This window comes from Poecilia latipinna, unplaced genomic scaffold, assembly GCF_001443285.1.
Source record: "Poecilia latipinna isolate Pla-1442-1.1 unplaced genomic scaffold, P_latipinna-1.0 Scaffold283, whole genome shotgun sequence".
NCBI lineage: Eukaryota > Metazoa > Chordata > Actinopteri > Cyprinodontiformes > Poeciliidae > Poecilia > Poecilia latipinna.
Genome location: NW_015112899.1, coordinates 71,799 through 90,148, shown reverse-complemented (window position 1 = coordinate 90,148; position 18,350 = coordinate 71,799). Strand labels below are relative to the sequence as shown.

At 42.2% G+C, this 18,350-nt stretch overlaps 3 protein-coding genes across 4 annotated transcripts; all 3 read left to right on the top strand.

Annotated features, from left to right (window-relative positions):
- Nucleotides 1-2,120: 2,120 nt before the first annotated feature.
- On the top strand, nt 2,121-5,260 carry actb1 (actin, beta 1). The gene is made up of 7 exons (XM_015033943.1): nt 2,121-2,209; nt 2,986-3,111; nt 3,194-3,433; nt 3,766-4,012; nt 4,094-4,285; nt 4,369-4,550; nt 4,653-5,260. Exons 2-7 carry the CDS (start codon nt 2,989-2,991, stop codon nt 4,794-4,796), a joined length of 1,128 nt encoding a protein of 375 aa, XP_014889429.1. The 5' UTR covers nt 2,121-2,209; nt 2,986-2,988; the 3' UTR covers nt 4,797-5,260.
- Nucleotides 5,261-7,247: 1,987 nt separating this feature from the next.
- Nucleotides 7,248-12,665, top strand: fbxl18 (F-box and leucine-rich repeat protein 18). Of its 2 annotated transcripts, XM_015033939.1 has the most exons (7): nt 7,248-7,325; nt 8,418-8,615; nt 8,868-9,217; nt 9,985-10,120; nt 10,209-11,287; nt 11,683-11,901; nt 12,413-12,665. In XM_015033939.1, the coding sequence occupies exons 1-7, from the start codon at nt 7,248-7,250 to the stop codon at nt 12,567-12,569; spliced, it is 2,217 nt and encodes a 738-aa protein (XP_014889425.1). In that variant the 3' UTR covers nt 12,570-12,665. The 2 variants fall into 2 exon arrangements, with proteins under 2 accessions (XP_014889425.1, XP_014889426.1); XM_015033940.1 differs by lacking the exon at nt 7,248-7,325 and having other exon boundaries at nt 8,529-8,615; nt 9,071-9,217.
- A 1,185-nt stretch (nt 12,666-13,850) lies between these two features.
- Nucleotides 13,851-18,019, top strand: ptcd1 (pentatricopeptide repeat domain 1). Its single transcript, XM_015033937.1, has 8 exons — nt 13,851-14,549; nt 14,625-14,765; nt 15,212-15,430; nt 15,508-15,609; nt 15,887-16,543; nt 17,040-17,156; nt 17,274-17,456; nt 17,665-18,019. Exons 1-8 carry the CDS (start codon nt 14,118-14,120, stop codon nt 17,905-17,907), a joined length of 2,094 nt encoding a protein of 697 aa, XP_014889423.1. The 5' UTR covers nt 13,851-14,117; the 3' UTR covers nt 17,908-18,019.
- The last annotated feature ends 331 nt before the right edge of the window (nt 18,020-18,350 follow it).

Below are 18,350 nucleotides of genomic sequence, written 5' to 3'. Positions count from 1 at the left end.
ATGATTATGTACTAAGCTATCTTTATCTGGTTTTGAATTCTTGTTTGTACAGCTGTTTGCTATGTTTATCAACACACACACTAGCTAATATAGTTTTTTGTATGTTAAAATTAAGTCAAAAAGCAGTGTAGTTACACACTACAAACCATTTATTAGAATAATTAAATTAAGTAAAATTATCCCAGTCACTAAAGGTTCAGATATTGTTTTTTTTTTTTTATTTTGAAATTACCAAATCAGTGAAATTACCAATCAGTTTGTTCTCTAAGTTTCACAATACTTCTTTGCAGGTTTTTCTTTAGTTTACTCAAGCATGCACTAAAGCCACAACTCTTATAATTAACCTACCCTAACACCTAGGAGAAACAACAGTAAAGGCAAAAAGGCAGAAATGCTGTTTAATCTGTTTCACATTCCCAAAAGCGTAATGTGAAGTAGAACAATAGTGGTTCATTCAAGTAAAGAGGAGGGGGAAATGTTCTAAAATAAAGAAGGATAAGAAGGCAATTAGTATTTAAAGGAGAGACGGCACCAGAGGTCAGGCAGGGGTGAAAGTGGACAGAGGCTACCTGCTGGCTTTTTCCATATATGGTCTTAGTCAGAGCAGAGAGCCAAGCCTGAGAGTTTCTCTGTGAATGTGTGAGTGAGTAACGCAGGAAGGAGGGCCTACTGTACGTATGTGTTGTAATTCATGTATTACTCATGCATGCTGCAAAGTTTTGAAATAGCTTAAAAACAGAGTTCAGATAAAATACTGAGAAATCTCAATGTGGTAAAATGTATCAAAATATAAATAACGGGAAAAGAAGTTCCTGCAAATACCATTTAAATTAAAAACCACCAAAAACACATGTATACCCTTAAAAAGAAAGCTTCATTCATTTCCTCAGACTAGTCACATGATCTGAGCTGTGCATTTTTTCCTCCCCATGTGACATCCTCCAATATCTCCTTATATGGACGTCATCCAAAAGCTCTCTTAAAGGGATGGTTCCCTGCCCTCAGTCTATACTTGGTGCTTGTGAGTCTAAAGCAGGATAATGCCGCTGTGAAAAGCCAACTCCCTGATCAGCTCATTCAGCCAGCCTGGATGCTGTCCTCAGCTGTGGTCATTTCCTACATGCGTGTTTAACAACGGGAGAAAACAAAACAAAAAAAGAGTCCCTATAAAATCCTGCTTCCCGTCCCTACTGGTGAGCTGGATTCCATATATCCTTATTAGGAACCCTCAGAGCTTGAAAGAATTCCCAGTGTCAGTTTATAAGTCTTCCCCCAGTGCCCTAATTAAGTTAAAACGGCAGCCTAACCCTGCCTCTCATTCTCAAGAGGAACACTACAATATTTGTCAAATTTTAGCTTTAGTTATTATCCCAATAAGTTGAAGTGTTAGCCATGTTTGCAAGGGGAGCACGCATATTAAAATGAGTCATAACATGGCCACATAATTTAATGCCAACTCACCTATTGTGTATCATCAAGCCAAAGGGTGTTCCCTGCTCACCTATTACACAAGTGGTTACGCATAATGAGATTTACAGTCTGCTGAGTTTTTATGTTAAACACACTTCAAAATGTCCACGTGTATCTGTCACTCAGATCACTATCATTGTGTATTAAAGTGTATTAACAAAGCTGTCAGCAAACCTGACACTGTAATTTTCCAGTTTATCTGTAGTAACTATTGTAAGGCCAGGCTTGTGTTTCTAAACACATCTAATTCATCAAAATTAGACAAATAATGAATATATTGGAAGGATAACTAAAAAAACTAGTATGTTTATGAGTTAAATCATGACAAAATAGGCTTTTGCCTTTTTCCAAAAGTCATTAAAATCGTAATGATAAAGGAGGAATAGACAGGTTGGTGTATTTCCCTGACCTCTGGCTGACATAATAAAACTAATTCTGAAAATTACTTACATATGGATTAAGTTTTTCTTTCTTTTTTTTTTTTTTTTTGGCGCTTTTCTGCACTTCAGTATCAAGCATATCAGCAAGCAGAGCTGGTATTTGCATGTGCCACACCCAGTGGATGCAGCGGAGCCAATCAGAAGGCGCTGTGCGGAAAGTTTGCCTTATATGGAAAGGGGCTGAAGCTCGAGCGCAAATAAAGTCCTGGGAATTATTGGCCTTCATTGCAGTCGACCTCAGACACCTGAGCACTAAACATACCGGTCAGACACTAAGCTGATAACTCTCCTTCGCAGAGGTAAGAGCAACGGATTTGAGGTTTTTTGCTGTTGTTGTGGCTGCACTTCTTTAGCGTTTTCAGACTGTACTTTATACTGTTGTCGCTTTCGTCTTTAATGTTCTATGATCTCGTTAAACGTATCGTTAAGGTGGCTTAATTTGATACCCAAGAAAACCTTTCAGTGTCGGTGTTCAGCTTAGTGGCGTTGCATTTTTAAACGGTTACTTCAAAGCATCATGTTACCGCTCGCACTGACTTAAATCTGGCTTAAAACGGACCTAGCTTTCCAGTTGCGCATCAGCGTTAGTAACGCGTCTGGTTCCTTGGCTTTGACGTTAAGGTGCAACTTGTCTTTTTAAAATTGAAAACTGGGGGGGAATAAGCAATTGGAAGCTGAGAAGTTCTCTTCACAGCTAGCATCTCAAAAAGCCCCATGTCTGCACGATTTAGTCGATATTTGTTTACGTCAGATAAACAAATATCTTTTAGGGACTGAATATGCGACATTTGGAGACTTTATTCTGTATCGGTAACTCCGGTGAAGGGTGTGGCCGCCTGTCGGTGTCGTGAGGCTGGGGCTACTGCCGAGATGACTTCCGGGCCGGTGTGCCACTGCTGCCTCCAGGCTGCCCTCACTTTTTGCCTTTTATGGCCATGTCCAGACCGGTCGAGAAACTGCCTTTTGTTTCACAGCTCTGGATTTGACCGAGGATTTACTCAACTGCGACACCTAGCGTTCAGATGCTACAACAAGAGTTTCAACTATTGGATCTAAATTTTTCTTTCCCTCTTAGAAAATGGAAGATGAAATTGCAGCCCTCGTTGTTGACAATGGCTCTGGAATGTGCAAAGCTGGCTTTGCAGGAGATGATGCTCCACGTGCCGTCTTCCCCTCCATTGTTGGTCGCCCCAGGCATCAGGTACAAACTCGCCTCCTTCTCCCTTTATTTGAAAACATGATTGCAAACCTTATAGGGTGAAACTAAAACACTGCTTTCCCAGGGCGTAATGGTTGGAATGGGCCAGAAAGACAGCTATGTTGGTGACGAGGCACAAAGCAAAAGGGGAATTTTGACCCTGAAGTACCCCATTGAGCATGGCATTGTGACAAATTGGGATGACATGGAGAAGATCTGGCATCACACCTTCTACAACGAGCTGCGAGTTGCACCTGAGGAGCACCCTGTGCTGCTCACAGAAGCCCCCCTGAACCCTAAAGCCAATAGGGAGAAGATGACCCAGGTAACTAGTGTAATGTCTCATAAAAACATTCTGTTTGCAGGACTGTCTTTTAGTTTTTCTTGGTCTTAAACTCCTCCTGTTCCTCAACTTGTAGGTTTTTCTTCCCTGAGCTGAACTTTTCATCTCTTCAGGTTTCTGGTTTTCTGCACTGAATAAATGACTAGCTGCAGCATGGGCAATGAAGTTTTCAAATTGCACGTCTGTAGATTAGTTCTGACTAATCTGGTTTTCTGCTTAACTGAAACTTGTACATTAAAAATGACAAAGCCCTGTCTTTCTAACTTTCTCAGGACTTGTGAATTCAGTGAGTAACAGTTCCCCTCTCCTTCCAGATCATGTTTGAGACGTTCAACACACCTGCCATGTATGTAGCCATCCAGGCTGTGCTGTCCCTGTATGCCTCTGGACGTACCACTGGTATCGTCATGGATTCTGGTGATGGTGTGACCCACACAGTGCCCATCTATGAAGGGTATGCTCTGCCTCATGCCATCCTGAGGCTGGACCTGGCTGGCAGAGACCTCACAGACTACCTCATGAAAATCCTGACTGAGAGGGGTTACAGCTTCACAACAACAGGTAAGCAAACTTCTGTTTACTGGAACAAGTTGCCTTAAGGTAATCTATTCCCTGACCATGTCAAAACCTGTATTCCTCCAGCCGAGCGTGAGATTGTGCGCGACATCAAGGAGAAGTTGTGCTATGTTGCACTGGACTTTGAGCAGGAAATGGGAACTGCTGCTTCCTCCTCTTCATTGGAGAAGAGTTATGAGCTCCCCGACGGCCAGGTCATCACCATCGGAAACGAGAGGTTCCGTTGCCCAGAGGCCCTCTTCCAGCCTTCCTTCCTGGGCAAGTTGCATTAACAGTTGGATGCAATGTTTTTTTTAAATTTTGTGGGGTTTTTTTAAACAAATTATCACTCTGCTTCACAGGTATGGAATCATGTGGCATTCATGAGACTACCTTCAACAGCATCATGAAGTGTGATGTGGATATTCGTAAGGATCTGTACGCCAACACCGTCCTGTCTGGAGGTACCACCATGTACCCTGGCATCGCTGACCGCATGCAGAAGGAAATCACCGCCTTGGCACCCACAACCATGAAGATTAAGGTAAGATAGAAAATGGCAAGACTTCTGACCTTAACACCTTTGGACTGAAATATTTTGAACGATGGAGAGTTCTGAATTTGAACTTGCTGTTGGTCTTTCCAGATCATCGCTCCTCCAGAGAGGAAGTACTCTGTGTGGATCGGAGGCTCCATCCTGGCTTCCCTGTCTACCTTCCAGCAGATGTGGATCAGCAAGCAGGAGTATGATGAGTCTGGCCCCAGCATTGTCCACAGGAAGTGCTTCTAAAAAGACTTTCATTTCTAAGCCTGCCACCCTCCCAAAAAACACTGCTCCAGCCCAAACAGGTTCTGCATACCTGCACCAACACACTGTGCTGAGCCGACACCTCTTCCATTCTGTCATCACTCTGGCTGTGGCACTATGGCCCTTGATGGGGTGACACTACAGGAAGTAGAGGGCATCCTTGGCGGTGTGAATGTGTGAAACTTGTCAGTTGTGAAGTCATTCCAGATGTCTTTGTTCACCACCTTATTTGCCTCTATGAAGGTTAATTCTGTTGGGCTTACTGTGTATTGCTTAATGTGTAAATTATGTAATCGGAACTTTTTTTTCGTACTCGGCCTTAATATTTGGTCCAGTTTGTCATCATGCAAAAAGGACTTCTACATTTTGAAGTGTATGAAGGTTTGTGCATGGGGTGTTAAGTCTCCAATGTACACAACAACCCAATAAAGCGCACATGTCTGAGATTTCTGTCTGCCTGGTCTTGAGTGGTGTTGGGTGGGGGGGTGTACAATTAGTATTGATGCCTTGTGAATTTCAAATGAGGGTCTTCAAAAGCTTTACATGGAGTCAAACTTGGTCAGTGCTAACTTAAATTATCTAGTATTTGACAATGCAGAGCAAAAAGTTAAAAACCTGAAACCTTTTTTTACAGTCAAGCCAAATTACTAATCCTGCTTGCACATGTCTGCCAACAATCTTCAGTTGAAAACACCATTTCAACATTTGTTTGAAACCAAATGTTACAATCATGGCTATATGGCACTTGAGTTTGGGAAATGAGATGCACTTGGTGCAAGTTGTGCAAAATTTTCAAAGTTGTATTTAACTGTGGCAATGAGTAACTTGAGTGAGGCAAGGATGGAGTAAAATGTCTCTACCCTGATTTAGAGGGTAATTTGGCTAAAAATGGAAATGCATCAAAATTCCAAGCTAAAATCTAGAGCTATAAACTTGTGCATGAGATTTCAAAGAAATGTCAATTACTGTTCAGAATAAACCTAACTTTTTAATTTGATTTTTTTCAGAGGATGGACAAGCTGTTAAATTGAAAAACTCCTAGGCTGTATGTCATACATCAATCATTTCATCTTGAGAAATTTATGATGCAGCTACACAGGTCGGAGTTACCATGGTACATTTATACTTGGCTTTGATTTAGAGGTCCATCCAAAATCAGTTGTATAAATTTTTATAATTCAATTGAAAAATGTAAACTCATTCACTGTGCAACATAATTCACGTGTGCATTCTGTGTACTGAGTTAAGTTTCATAGCTTTTCATAGCTAGACTCTTTTTTTCATGAATCACTGCAATGTCTTTGACACTAAAGTGTTAATGAAACCCAACATGCATATTAGTGGCCTTCAGCTCTTCAGCATTTTTTTATTGTGCAGTTTTTCCCCTTTGCCAATTCTTCATATTCTTTGTGTGGTGTAGGTCTGAAGAATTTGCTGGCCAATCAAGCACAATTAGACTGTGGTCTTTAATGGCGGTGTTGGTGGCCGTGTGGACAGGTACCAAGTTCTGTTCAATATTGAAGTGGCTCTCCATAAAGCTTGTGAGCAGATGGAAGCATGAAGTGCTCTAAAATGTCCTGGTAGATGGCTCCACAGACTTTATAACTGAGACTAAACAGAGGACTAACACCAGCCGATTATGTGGCTTCCCTAATTATTACTGACTGAACAATTTAACCACCATACCCCTTTTCTATCTGACTTTGGGACTTTAATTCCAAATTAAATGCAAAACTTACTTTTTATCTTAAATTATAAAACTGAATATCTTTGGATTGTCTCTTGTCTGTAGTACAGGTAAGACACGTTGTCTACCTGGCTAAGCAGTGGCTGAACACAAGGGATACTACAGTTGTAGCTCATTGGCTAGGATACACTCTGTATGGTGGCTGACTCTTTGAAGCACAGACTCCAACCACCCTCTCAAGGGTGTAGTTATCCCTCCTACTTATGGACTCCTTTATATTTCAGGATGAGAATGTGAGGTTTAAGAGTCATTAAATTTAATAGTTCATCAGGTGTGGGGAGATTTAAATGTTTGTAGGTTGATGAGTATGAGAGAGGCAGAAAATCATAAGATCTTGTATCTTTTAACTGTTCCTTTTCAAACTGTAAAATTGGATAATTTTACATAATTATTATTAATTTTTTTTTCTGTTTTTACTTTTTGTCTGTCCAAGACAGACAGATACTCATAAACCACACTACACTCCGTACCAGTATATAGCGGTAATGCTACTTATAGTTTTATGCCAATCGCCAATAAAAATCAAGAAGAAGACGACGACCAGCCGGAAGTTAATCCGTCCATTAAGATCTTCCCGCTGGTGCGGCCTCAAATATCCTCCGTCTAGCAGCTAACTGCAGCCTGTGGTTCGGTGTTAAAGCAGGAGGACTGGAACATGAAAGGCACGCGGATTTCATTTCAAATCAATGTTTAGAAATAACACACCAGTCATGAATGAGACTGCACCTGGGATTATGGAGGGAATGGATCGACAGATCGAGCAGGTAGGAAGGCGAGGTTTTAACAGGGCTGGCTAGATATCTTAACTAATATTTGTTATTTTAATCGCTTCTAAGCTTAAGACAAAATTCTGCTTAGTTTACCCTGGCGGTTTTTAATATTCAGATATAGAGAAACAGACTGGTAGGCATTTTGAAATGGTTCAAGTGGATTAAGGGCGTAAAAGAAAAAAATAAATGTAAGAAAATGTTGACGATGCACTTCTTTTTATTATGCACCACCCAATCATAAATGATTATGCAGCATAATTATTTTTTGTACAAAATCTAGGTTGCTGCATGTGCTGTCGCATTATGTAGGGCTCACACACTCTGCCATAGGACATGTACATGCAGTGTGAAAAAGTATCTGCTTTATATGTCATGTTTATTTTTAGGTCATATTGTGATATCAGACAAAGATAATCTGAATTGTGCGACAACAAATACATTTTAAATGTTTACGATAAGAGCTGTGGTGAGACTTAGGCTTTCCTCTTTGCATTCCTGTTTTATTATTAATACAGGACGAAAGCAGTTGAGTGAATTCTGAGGTTTTGAGAAACACACCGTTTGCCCAAATCCAGATAAATGCAGGTAAATCTTAGGGGCGACGTTTCTAAATACAGACGAACAATGATCCAACACATACAGACAAAACAGCCCAGGTGTTCATTAAAGCAAATAAGTGAAATATTGTTGAATATTCTTGAACTACAGTGGACCAGCGGTCACCCGTTGACTGCTGGAGATGGACACCAGCCCCCCTTGAGATCCTGCAAGGATAAGTGTGTAGATAATGGATGAACCAGAAAATGGAAGGCATTTACTTTTGAGCTCCTGAAATGAAAATATTGTTAATTCCTTCAGCTTCCTAGCTCAGGTTAAAAACTGCATTTCTTTACTGAATGTCAGGAAATTTGGTTCTGTAGAGTCTGCAATCCTGTCGCCAGAAGCAGTTCTCACTTTGACTGGTTCTTGGTTGAAGGAACAACATATTTACAAATGTTACAGTTTACAATATCTTTTATTGAGCTATCTCGGTGAGCTGTCTCATAAACTCTGACTGATATAACGGATCTTTTGTCTCTGTGTCAGGCTTTCTGTAACCAGGGCACCATGTCGTCTGGCTCGGTTGGGATGTCGGATCTGTCTGATGAGATCTTGTTGTGTATCCTCCACCATGTTCCAGTGTGTGACCTGCTGACTAATGTGGCAAATGTCTGCCAAAAGTTACACACACTTTGCTACGACAAGACACTGCTCACAAACGTCAGATTTTCTGAAGAATATAGGGTAAAGCAATTAAAAATCTCTTACATTCTTTGGAGATAAGACATTTCAGGACTGAGAAATTATTTGTTTTAACTTTGTGTTTAGTTCAGAAACAAACACATGAACAGCATGTCAAATACACTTTTTTAGGGCATATCTGTACAGGTGCTCATGAGTTATAAAACTTTCCCTAACATTAAAGTGGAAAAAAGGCAGCAGGTCTGGTTTTAATAATAATAAACCTTGGTTTGTTTTTTGTTTTTTTATTTCCAGGCTGACGATCAGTTGGTCTGTCGCACTTTAAAGCTGCTAGCCAACCACGTACAATCCCTCAGCCTCAACAGCTGCTACTGGCTGTCAGCCTCCACCTTAGACAAACTGGCACGATGCAGAGGAGTAACACATCTGGATGTAACCGGCTGCCGCCTCACCTCCCTTTGCCTGTCGCGTCTCTTATCCTCTTTGTCTTTGCTCAGATCGCTGGCGTTTGATGTTAGGCCCTGTTTCAACTCCGCACTGCTCAGCTCGGAAGCCGTTGATTCACTGAGCCGCCTCACGGAGCTGAGACAGACTCTGTTTACACCGAGCTATGGCGTGGTGCCTTGCTGTGCCCAACTTCGCAAGTAAGAGTCTGTGGGATCAAAGGAATTGTGAGAAAACTGTAAGGTTAGGTCTTCCTATGCTCAGATACATATGCTGTTTGTACTTTTATTTCTGTAATGATTTCACTAAAACGGATAAATAACAGAAAAGGGGCTACAACTTATTTATACCAATTCAGACAACAATAGAAGCTCATAAAGCTCTCCAGAGGAGAGTAAACATCCAGCTTTTCAAACGGAGTATGAGGAATTTTCACCGCTCTGCATTTCCAGAATAGTGGTTGTCTCATAGGTCAGTAACTGTCGGACTGCAGGAGGAGAGATTCCATCAGGACAGAAGAGAGATGGAGAATTTTACACAATGAAGATGAAATGTTCAATTCACATGAACTTCCCCTTATCAGTGTTTATTATACAATTTACAGAAGTCCAAGTTTATAACATTTATTTAATACTCTGTTAGAAAACATTGTTTTTCTCTTAAAACCTTTTTTGGATGAGAAATATTAACTGATGTTCCAAAAATGTCATCAATTCAGTCAGAAGATCGGATTTTTCTATATCAAATTAGAATAAAAACCTGACCTAACAGATAAAATGAATGTCATTTTTGGATTCGGCTGTGCAAAATTATCCTAATTCAGTTGAAAAAACATAGAAAACTTCCAAAAAATCTTTTTTTGTAACCCGGTGTTATCATCGGTTCCACCGACTGTGAGGTGCATGTTTGGACAAGTGTTTTTTCCAGAGGACAGTGTTAGAGTTGACTGTTTGCCATTGTGTTTCAGGCTGATGCTGCAGTTTGACATTCCAGATGTGACCAGAGAGGGCATCGGTGTTTGCTGTCAGCTGATGGTCGGTCAGAGCAGCGTGCCACATTACGAACAGCTGGAGGAGTTCACGGCCAGACTAGCCCCAGGAGAGGTGAGTTATTTGGGATTCCTGTTAAACTATCCGTCTGATTCCTGTAATGTACGCTTTAAGAGATCGATCGATGTCCTTTCTGCACCAGGTCAACCAGACGCTGCTCCTTCTCTACCTTGCCGTGTTTAGCGTTCACATTCCAAAGCACCTCAGAGTTTTCCTAGTTTCAATTCCTGGTCCCAATCCGGCTCACTGGCCTGCTGCTCCCTCACTGGCTCAAAGTCTTGGTCGGCGTGGAGACCTGCTGGCGCTGCAGCTGCCACGCACCTGGCTGGATCCACTGTCCCTAAAGCGAGCTCTGGAGGGAAACAGCCCCAAGCACCTGAGCTTCAGCCGCTGCCCTGCGTTGTGGCCGCAGATCTTCCAGTCGCTGCTTGGCGGTGGAGTCAGAGACGCTGCTCAGCTCGTCAGCCTCAACCTCAGCGGGATCAACCATGTTCCGTACTCGGAGTGCAGGAGTGTGGAGGATCAGCTGGTTGCTGAGACAATGGGCCAGGTGGCTGCAACCTGCTGTAACGTTAAACACCTGAACCTTATGCACACGCATTATCATCACGAGTACTCACCTGGGCTGGACGGACAAACACACTTGGGTGCCAGCCTGGGCAGATTCAAACACCTGCGGTCTCTGACCTTGCCGGCCTGCGCTTTGTCAGACGGTGTAAATACAAATCACACCTCAGCGCGTGGCTCAACTCCCTCACTGCTGTTCCAGGGACTGAAGAAGGCCCCGCGTGTGGGTCTCCAGAATTACAGACCTGATATGGAGTCTTCGTTGGCCGGGGACAGCACTTCTGGGCTGGTTTTGCTCACAGCTGGCTGTCGCTTTTTAGAAACCTTTGAGCTCATCGGTCCAGGTTTTGCATCGGCGCTGCCTCGGCTTGAGCCATGCACCCGTGCCAGCGTGGAGCCTCGTGGGATGTGCGCTTGGGCGCGAGGAGTTGGAGATGTGCACCTGGCAGCGCTTGAAGCTTTACCTCGGCTGCATCGCTTGACTCTGGCCGGACTCCCTGGAGTCCTCAAAGGAACTGGACTGGTACAGCTGACTAGGAAGTGCAGAGACCTGCGGGTGTTGTCCTTAGCCAACTTGGGATCTCTGAAAACCATGAACTACACAGCCTCCTTGCTGGAGACACTTACACAGTGCACACAGCTGCAGGAACTCAGGTCAGAGGAAGTCTTCAACTTTTCTTTTCCTTGTTCAGAAACATTTGGCTGTGGATGGATGGTGAATTCCTAAACATAACCACATATTCCTTTAACTAGCAGGTTTTAGTTTTTTTGTAGTCTTCAATTTAGTTAGCATCATCTCAGTCAAGGATAAGCTGCAATTTAATCGTAAGATTTGCAACATATCATTAAGAAGTCCAAAGGATGAGAACTGAAACGTTTTTTTCTGACATTGTCTGAATGTGTCCTTCCATTCATCCAACCATTTTTTGTCTATCTATGCACCGAGTTGTCTTTTAACAGATCCATCTGTCCATCCTCACAGTGTGGATTTCTGCTGGAAACCTGAAGTCTTCATCTTTGTTTTATATGTGTGTGTGTGTGTGTGTTAGGTTAGAGCAGCCATACCTAAATGCCAATGCGTCTTTCTTTGAGGCCTTGTCCAGCTGCCATCGCCTGCAGCGGCTCTGTCTCATCTCCCGTAGCGGCACCTTTGACTCTCTGGCCACAGAGACGTTCATGGAGCGGTGCCGCCATGTTGTAATGTGCCACATGTTCATGGGCGGCACCCTGGCCGCCTGTCGGACACTGCAGAAGTCCCTGCTGGACAGGTAAGTGAAGATTAAGTTGCATTTATTGATTTCTTCTGCTTTTACTGTCGTGTCACACTCCAATGTTTCAAACTATCAAATATGTGTTAATATTAGATAAATATAACCTAAATAAATACACAAAGGTGTTTCACTGTGTTGACTCTAAGCTAACTAAACCAACCTAGCCTTGTGTAATTGCCATTTCTTGATAATCTTCTTTTCACTGACCCACTGACTGTAAATTCTTGACTGGTGGTTCACTGGTTTGATTCCCACTCCCCGTTTGTCCTTTGTTTTGTTTGTATTACATGTCCAAATGCAAGGGGGGCACTGCCATGCCAGTATCAAATGTTAAGGGGTTTATACTCTTCTTCATGATATGTATGTTTGGGTGATGAGCATGGCAGAACAAAGTTGAGCAAATAATCAAGAGAAGTTATTTTTGAAATGTTGGTCAGAAGGTTCGATGATGCGATATAGCATCATCCAATAAATTAGAAGTCAGTTTTGTGTTTTCTCTTTCTGTTAGATTTTCAGCTGAGCGTCCAGCACTCAGTGTGGTCATCTACCCGCTACAACACGAGGACCTGCCCTCCGTCATCAGGGGCATCTCACTGACGCTGCTGGATCGGATAACTTTGTTCCAGAGCCATGTGGCGCAGCCTCCACATTTATCACCCATATGACATCACCAGTGATCTGTAACGTAATTGCTGTTGCTGAAAATAAAATTTAGTGAAATACTGTCTGTCAAGCTTCTGATTGGGTAACAGCAGCAGTGTGAAGGAAATGCATCAGCAAAACTGTTTTGGGTAATAATGGTTCGTTTAGTCATCCATCTACACATGGTGCTACTCGAGCATCCCAGTCATAAATCATTTCAGTTGCTTTGTGTCTGTTTTAAAATAAGTGCCAACAATATTTATAGAGAATGAAGCTATAACACAACAAATGGTTTTGTGGCGTTTTTAAATGATTTCTTGTGTGCATGTTTTTTTTTTCTACAAACTAGAAGTTTAAACAAAAGTCTCTACTTATAACAATGGTCTGTTCCTAAAGATGTGCAAAATATGCTTTTTATGAATGAAAATGTAATTGTTCTATTGCATATAGAAAAGTCTAAACTTGTTTCCTCACAGTAAGCCACAAACAAATTCCAGTTTTCCTTGATGAATCAAACCTGGTTTAATTATATTTAATACAGAAATATCCTTACTAGTGATTATGCTTGTTGTTTGGAAGATTTTAGTCTGATATTGTAACTGTTATTTTGTCCCTTGCTGAAAGTATTTCATAAAAATATTTCCAAAAAGGCATCTTTTTTTAAATAATGATTCAGTTGTGTAATTTAATTTCTAAGGACAGGAAAATATTTACACATTTAGTGACATTTATAGGGAGGGAAGGTTATTTACTTTTCAGGACATATTAACTTTGATACAAGTTACCTTTTTACTTTATTTGCAATTAAAATCATCTTTAAAAGATGGCGGTGTCCCCTTACAGGGTCCTCTCATAATACATCCACTTCATAAACTATTTTATTTTGTTAAAAGTACAGCTGGTTTTGCTTCAAGACTATCGGTTTTTGTTGCAGCACACATGCAGACCTCTGGCATTGCATATAATTCTTCGGAGAGACATTCCACATATGGAGCCTTCATTGGGTATAGTGTGGACTAATGTGAGCTTAGCTCCCAGAAATACTGATAATCATCAAATATTGTTATACACAATTTTATCTATTCAACTCAGAAAACTTCATTTGATTAAGGTTATTGATCCGATATTGGCAGGGTTCTGATTTTTTTTTTCATACGTTTTGGGAGTGTGCCCCATGCATTTATCTTTATGACCAGTAGAGGGCAGTGTGTGTGTGTGCGCGCGCATAAAGTCTAGCATCACTGCAGACAGAATAATACATTGATGATAAAATCGATTAAATGTGGGACTAGAAGGAGTTTTTTCGACAACTTGTTTAACAGGAAGTAGAACCATATGTTGTGAAATCACATCGTCTAAACCGTCGTTTGTTTGCTAAAGTCTGGCGAATTTGCTCTCTAAATGATGACTCGGTATCTATTTTTCAGGTCTGGACTACTGCGTCATTGAAGCATGGTTGTTCAGGCCAACATGGTTTCCTCCAAACAACATTTGAGATTTTATATTTTAAAATAAATTAACTTTCAATTTATTTTAGAGGTAGAGAGTCACCACCGTGATAGCGCTTAAAGATGTTTGTTGTGATGCGGTGTTTACGAGACTGGAGTAAAATATCTGTGACCAGGGTTTCGTTTTTCCGTTCGGAGACGGGGATTCTAACAACACATCTCGGAGGTCTCAGAATACCAGAGCGCAGGTTCGCAGTCCTCTCAGCGACTCCATGTCGGCTCCCTGTCAGGTTTGTGTCCCTGTCCGCCTCTGTCAGAACGGATACTGGAGCCTCACCTGACCGGGAAAACTTCGGCTCCTTGTCTGAGGACATTTCCTCCAGGAGGTCGTTCAGGAAGAGCCGCCCGGACATCCAGAACCTGCGATACCGGGAGGATTTTATGGAGGAGGATGAGGAGGCAGAGGAGCAGAAGAAACCCCACAGAAGGACTGTGAGGAGAAACACTGCCTACTGGTACTTCTTACAGTGCAAGAGACTAATCAAAGAGAACAAGGTTTGCCTTAGTGAGCTGTCATTGCGACTTTCCTCACCTCTTTTCTTTGCATTAATGTTTCTATTTGTTCCGCAGCTGCAAGAGGCCCTGGATGTGTTCAGCAGCAACATGCTGAAGGAGGAGCGGCTGCAGCCTGAGGAGTTCAACTACTCTGTGCTCATTGGAGGCTGTGGTCGAGCTGGACAACTCAAAAAGGCCTTCAAACTTTACAACGATGTAGGGAAAAGTGTTGCAGTTTAATATCTGCCTCTCTTGTCATGCCATCACCCCTGTTTTTTTCTTTTCTTCCTTGTAGTTCTTACTTATTTCCAGTATTTTGAGATTTTATGTATTAAAATGAACAAAAAGAACTATAAAATCTGACAAGTTGAGTCTGAAAAACTTTTGTAGTTTTTACATGGAAAAAGTGTAGGAATCCAGATGATAAGTGGTGCTAGTTTAATGTTACACAATCTCACTGTTTGTGTGCTTTTTAAAAAAAAATTATTTGACTGGAAATATTTTCAAACAGCCAAGTTTGTTGGTTGTTAAGCCAGAATATTGACTATACCAAAACTTTTTATACTCAGCTGAGTCTAACCTTCCAGTTTACAGACCTTCCTAGTGACCCGGTCAGTAACCTCTGTAAAGCTCTGTGTGCTGCTGTCTGCTGTGTCCTTCAGATGAAAAAGCGAGGTCTGGCTGCAACAGATGCAACCTACACCGCATTGTTCAACGCCTGTGCCGAGTCGCCATCGAAGCAAGCCGGACTCCACCAAGCCCTGAAGCTGGAACAAGAGCTCCGGCGTCAGAACTACCCTCTGAGCACCATTACGTACCACGCTCTGCTCAAGACCCACGCCATCACCAACCACATCAAAGCCTGTGTTCACACTCTCCGGGTACGACAGCTGCCTTCTCATGTTGGGGTATAAGACGTTGCGTTGCGTCTGTTGAAGAGTTTTGCTTGTGTTTGTAGGAAATGGTGAAAAATGGACATGCTGTAACTCAGGAGACGTTTCATTACCTACTGATGGCCTGTTTAACGGACAAAGACACAGGATTCAGACTGGCTTTGCAGGTAATTCTGATTCTCTGGACCAGTGAGCAGGTTTTGGACTGACTGATTGGATATTTTTAGTTCTATTGAAATGATGCCAAATAACTTAGTTGCTTTTGACTGAACCAGAGTGTATACAATACATAGCATCCTCCACACTTATTGGCACTGCTGATAAAGATGTGTGAAGAAAATGTAAATGAATGTATCAGTTTTTGCAGTAATATTCTGTCCAAAACAAAGCATTTCTTGTTTTGTTGTTTAAAGATTGTCGTTTTGCTGTTTCTGTTGACTGCAGGTGTGGCGTCAGATGCTGCGGTCGGGGATTGTCCCAGACTCAAAGAACTATACTCTGCTCCTACGAACAGCCAGGGATTGTGGGATTGGTGATCCAGCCTTAGCATCAAGTGTTCTGCTGAAGCCTGACTATGAAATTTGGAGGGAAAAGGAAAATGCGTCAGAAGCCAGTTACAAGGGTGTAACAGACATAGACCTTCTAGAGAGGCAGTTGTTTCTTGAACACAGCACTCCCAGTAACAGTCAGACGAACAACAAACTCAGTGAAGAGGAGAAACCCACCCATCTTATGCCAATCAGGCAAACAGAAAACATCTCACTGCCTTCTGACATAGTAGCCGACTCTATAGCCCCTAATCTGCTGGACCTTTTTGAAGGCAGAAGAGGGGCCATGCTCACTCTCAGCTCTGTAGACACAGCCTCTGACAGGTTGGCCCTTGTTGGTGGAGCTAAAGGTTTTCTAGACAAGATGGAGGCTAACGGACTGAGTCCAGACCTGAAAACTCTGACGCTCTTGGCCGACATGATGGAGCCTGGCCACCAGTCCCTGCAGATGCTGTTAAAGGCCGCCAAGCGGCATCAGGTGAAGCTTGACGTTGCATTTTTTAACTCCGCCATCCGCAGAACCGTTAGAGTGGGCACCCCAGAGGATGTAAAGGTAACGGCACACAAAACCAATCAGAAATGAAGTATCAAATCGTAACGAGCTCCCCTGAACTGGTTGCTATTGTCCACCTGTGTAAGTTATATTGGTCTTACATGAAACAATGTTTACATAATTACTGTTACTTTACACAGCTACCATCTGTACGGGCCCAGCTTTTAAGAAAAGTCCAAAGAATTTCACAAACAAGTTCAATGAAGTAAATTTTCCACCGGTGGATTCAGTTTGAGCCGTAGAAACATCCCAAGGATGATCAGTGGAAACGGCTCAATCTGAGCTTCATGACAAAGGCTGTGAATACCTTTGAGATTTCTTGGCTTTCTATTTTTAATAAATTTGCATACAATTCAAAAACCTTTCATGCATTGTCATAACAGGGTATTTGTGTGTAACATAAGAAAATGTGGTAAAAGTGAAGCGCTGTGACTGCTGTATATGTTATGCGTAAATATGTGTGTGTACAGATAGTTTCCATTCCTACTCTCCCCAGGCTGTACTGGGTGTGATGCGACAGAGGAATGTCAGCCTGAATATTCAGACATATGGATGTCTGGCGTTAGGCTGTGATCGGCAGGAGGAAGGTCTGCAGCTGCTAAAAGACATGCAGGTGACATGCTGACTGTTTTATTAAACAACCTGACACTGCACACAATATACACACACAGCTGTTCTCACCACTTGACAGGCAGTAAACTGGTTTGTTTATCTCTGATTGTTTCTGCAGGATGCAGGATTTCGGCCCAATGTCCATGTGTTCTCTGCTCTGATTGGCCGGGCAACTCGGAGACTGGATTACATCTACCTGAAAACGCTCCTGAAGAGCATGAAGGACCTGAGTGTGTGGCCTAATGAGGTCATCATCCAGCAGCTGGAGTTTGCTGCACAATATCCTCCCAACTATAACCAGGTCAGAGCACAAACAAATAACAAAAAAAATCTGTCATGATCTACTTAAACAGATTAGGAAGAAAACCTGTTTTCTTCCTAAATCATTTTAAATAATATTGTTTTTCCACACCTTCCAGTATCATTCTCTTTAATGTCATCTTCAGATGTTGCTTATTTCTCATGATTCCCCTCTTTAATTGGTTTCCTCTCTGTTCGCTTAATCCCAGTACAAATCCAGAAACAACTACCTGGTGCACATAGATGGTTTCCGTGGTTACTACCAGCAGTGGCTGAATGATTCAGCTGCTCAGAGCACTGAGGTGGAAGAGGAGCAGCCAGAGCAGCCGGCGCTGCAGTCTGAGTCAGGCGCTGTGGTGGACGGACTGACTGAGGCTCAGAGGAACCACAGAGCAGCAGCCAGAAGACATTTTTCTCGCCACAATAAGAAAAACATCTCCCAGTCTTATTAGGCTTTATCAATATGAATGGACTTGGGTCAAACAATGGCTGTAGTCAGGAAATGTGGTTTTGTATTGAAAATGTTGATGCAATTATGGTTTATTATATACTTGATACATTCTATCTGGTTTTTGTCTTGTTGAGTTTATGATCCTTTGTGGTGGGACGGCCCAGTTGGGATCCAGTTTCAGAGCTCCATCTAAGAGTGTAGGGTGAAGAGGTACCGCTGCCAGTGAGACAACCCCTCAGCATAATGCTGCTACCACCCTGCTTGATAGTTGGTCCGTTCTTGGGTTTAAAATCCGTTTGAAGAACCCACCATGACGAGCCACTTAGCAGTTTTCAGTCAGGTTTTCTTCCTAATCTGTTTAGTACATCATGACAGATTAAATGACTATAGAAGAATACTAACAGACTCGCGTGAGTCTTCCCTCACGCTATAAAGACTACAGTA